General features: G+C 37.3%; 1 protein-coding gene across 1 annotated transcript in view; it reads left to right on the top strand.

Annotated features, from left to right (window-relative positions):
• Positions 1-68: 68 nt before the first annotated feature.
• LOC108294266 (MKI67 FHA domain-interacting nucleolar phosphoprotein) overlaps positions 69-851 on the top strand; it is a gene marked incomplete at its 5' end in the record, with an annotated part of 8,530 nt that continues 7,747 nt past the window's right edge. The window contains one exon of the mRNA XM_017516035.2: positions 69-230. Coding sequence (XP_017371524.2) covers positions 69-230 — 162 coding nt within the window. The remainder of the gene's footprint in view (positions 231-851) is intronic.

Raw genomic sequence — 851 nt, forward strand, 5'->3', positions numbered from 1 at the left:
TACACTCCAGCCTGGGCAACAAGAGGGAAACTCCGTCTCAAAAAAAAAGAAAAGAAAATAATACTTAATTTACCTGGTCTTTATGTTTTCAGCAAAAAAAACGAGAACAACTTACTCCTGGAGTCGTCTATGTGCGCCACCTGCCTAACCTACTTGACGAAACCCAGATATTTTCCTATTTCTCCCAGTTTGGCACTGTGACACGGTTCAGACTGTCCAGAAGTAAAAGGGTAAGATTTCTGTAGTTGCGTTTGATGTTTTGTTTTTCAAATGTGTATTATCTTTGACATTAAAGAGCACGTTCACTTACGTATTATTGCTTATCAGATTTCATTCCAAAAAGGAGAGTGGCTGAGGTTTAGAATCTGAAACAGCCACAGGAGCAAAATCAGTATTACTGTAAAAGTTTGTTTTTTACATTGCTCCAAATCCTTACATTAAGTGGACAGTGCTGGTAAATGAACTTAAGTATAAGGACCAGATTTATCCATCTTCTTGTATTAGCCTTTGGTACAAGCATCCCTATAATAGCAAAGGTTTATATAGTGAATAAAGATAAGGACTCTGGACTTGGACGGCCAAGCTTTAGGGCCAGGCTCCAGCCCTTACTAGTTAGAGTGATACGACCATACCATGCTCAGTGTTATGATCTGTTAAATGTGAGTAAAACATTGCAGAAGTATTTAGTCAAAGGTTAAATGAAATAATGAATATAAAATCCTTAGATTTATTGCTTGGCACACAGCAAACACTATATAATTACTGTTGTGTCATACCTGCATTCTAATGAGAAAAAGGTGTATGTAGCTTGTTTCAAGAGTAGAGGAGTGACCCACTTTATTCCACTTTCT

Source organism: Cebus imitator, unplaced genomic scaffold, assembly GCF_001604975.1.
Source record: "Cebus imitator isolate Cc_AM_T3 unplaced genomic scaffold, Cebus_imitator-1.0 Scaffold572, whole genome shotgun sequence".
NCBI lineage: Eukaryota > Metazoa > Chordata > Mammalia > Primates > Cebidae > Cebus > Cebus imitator.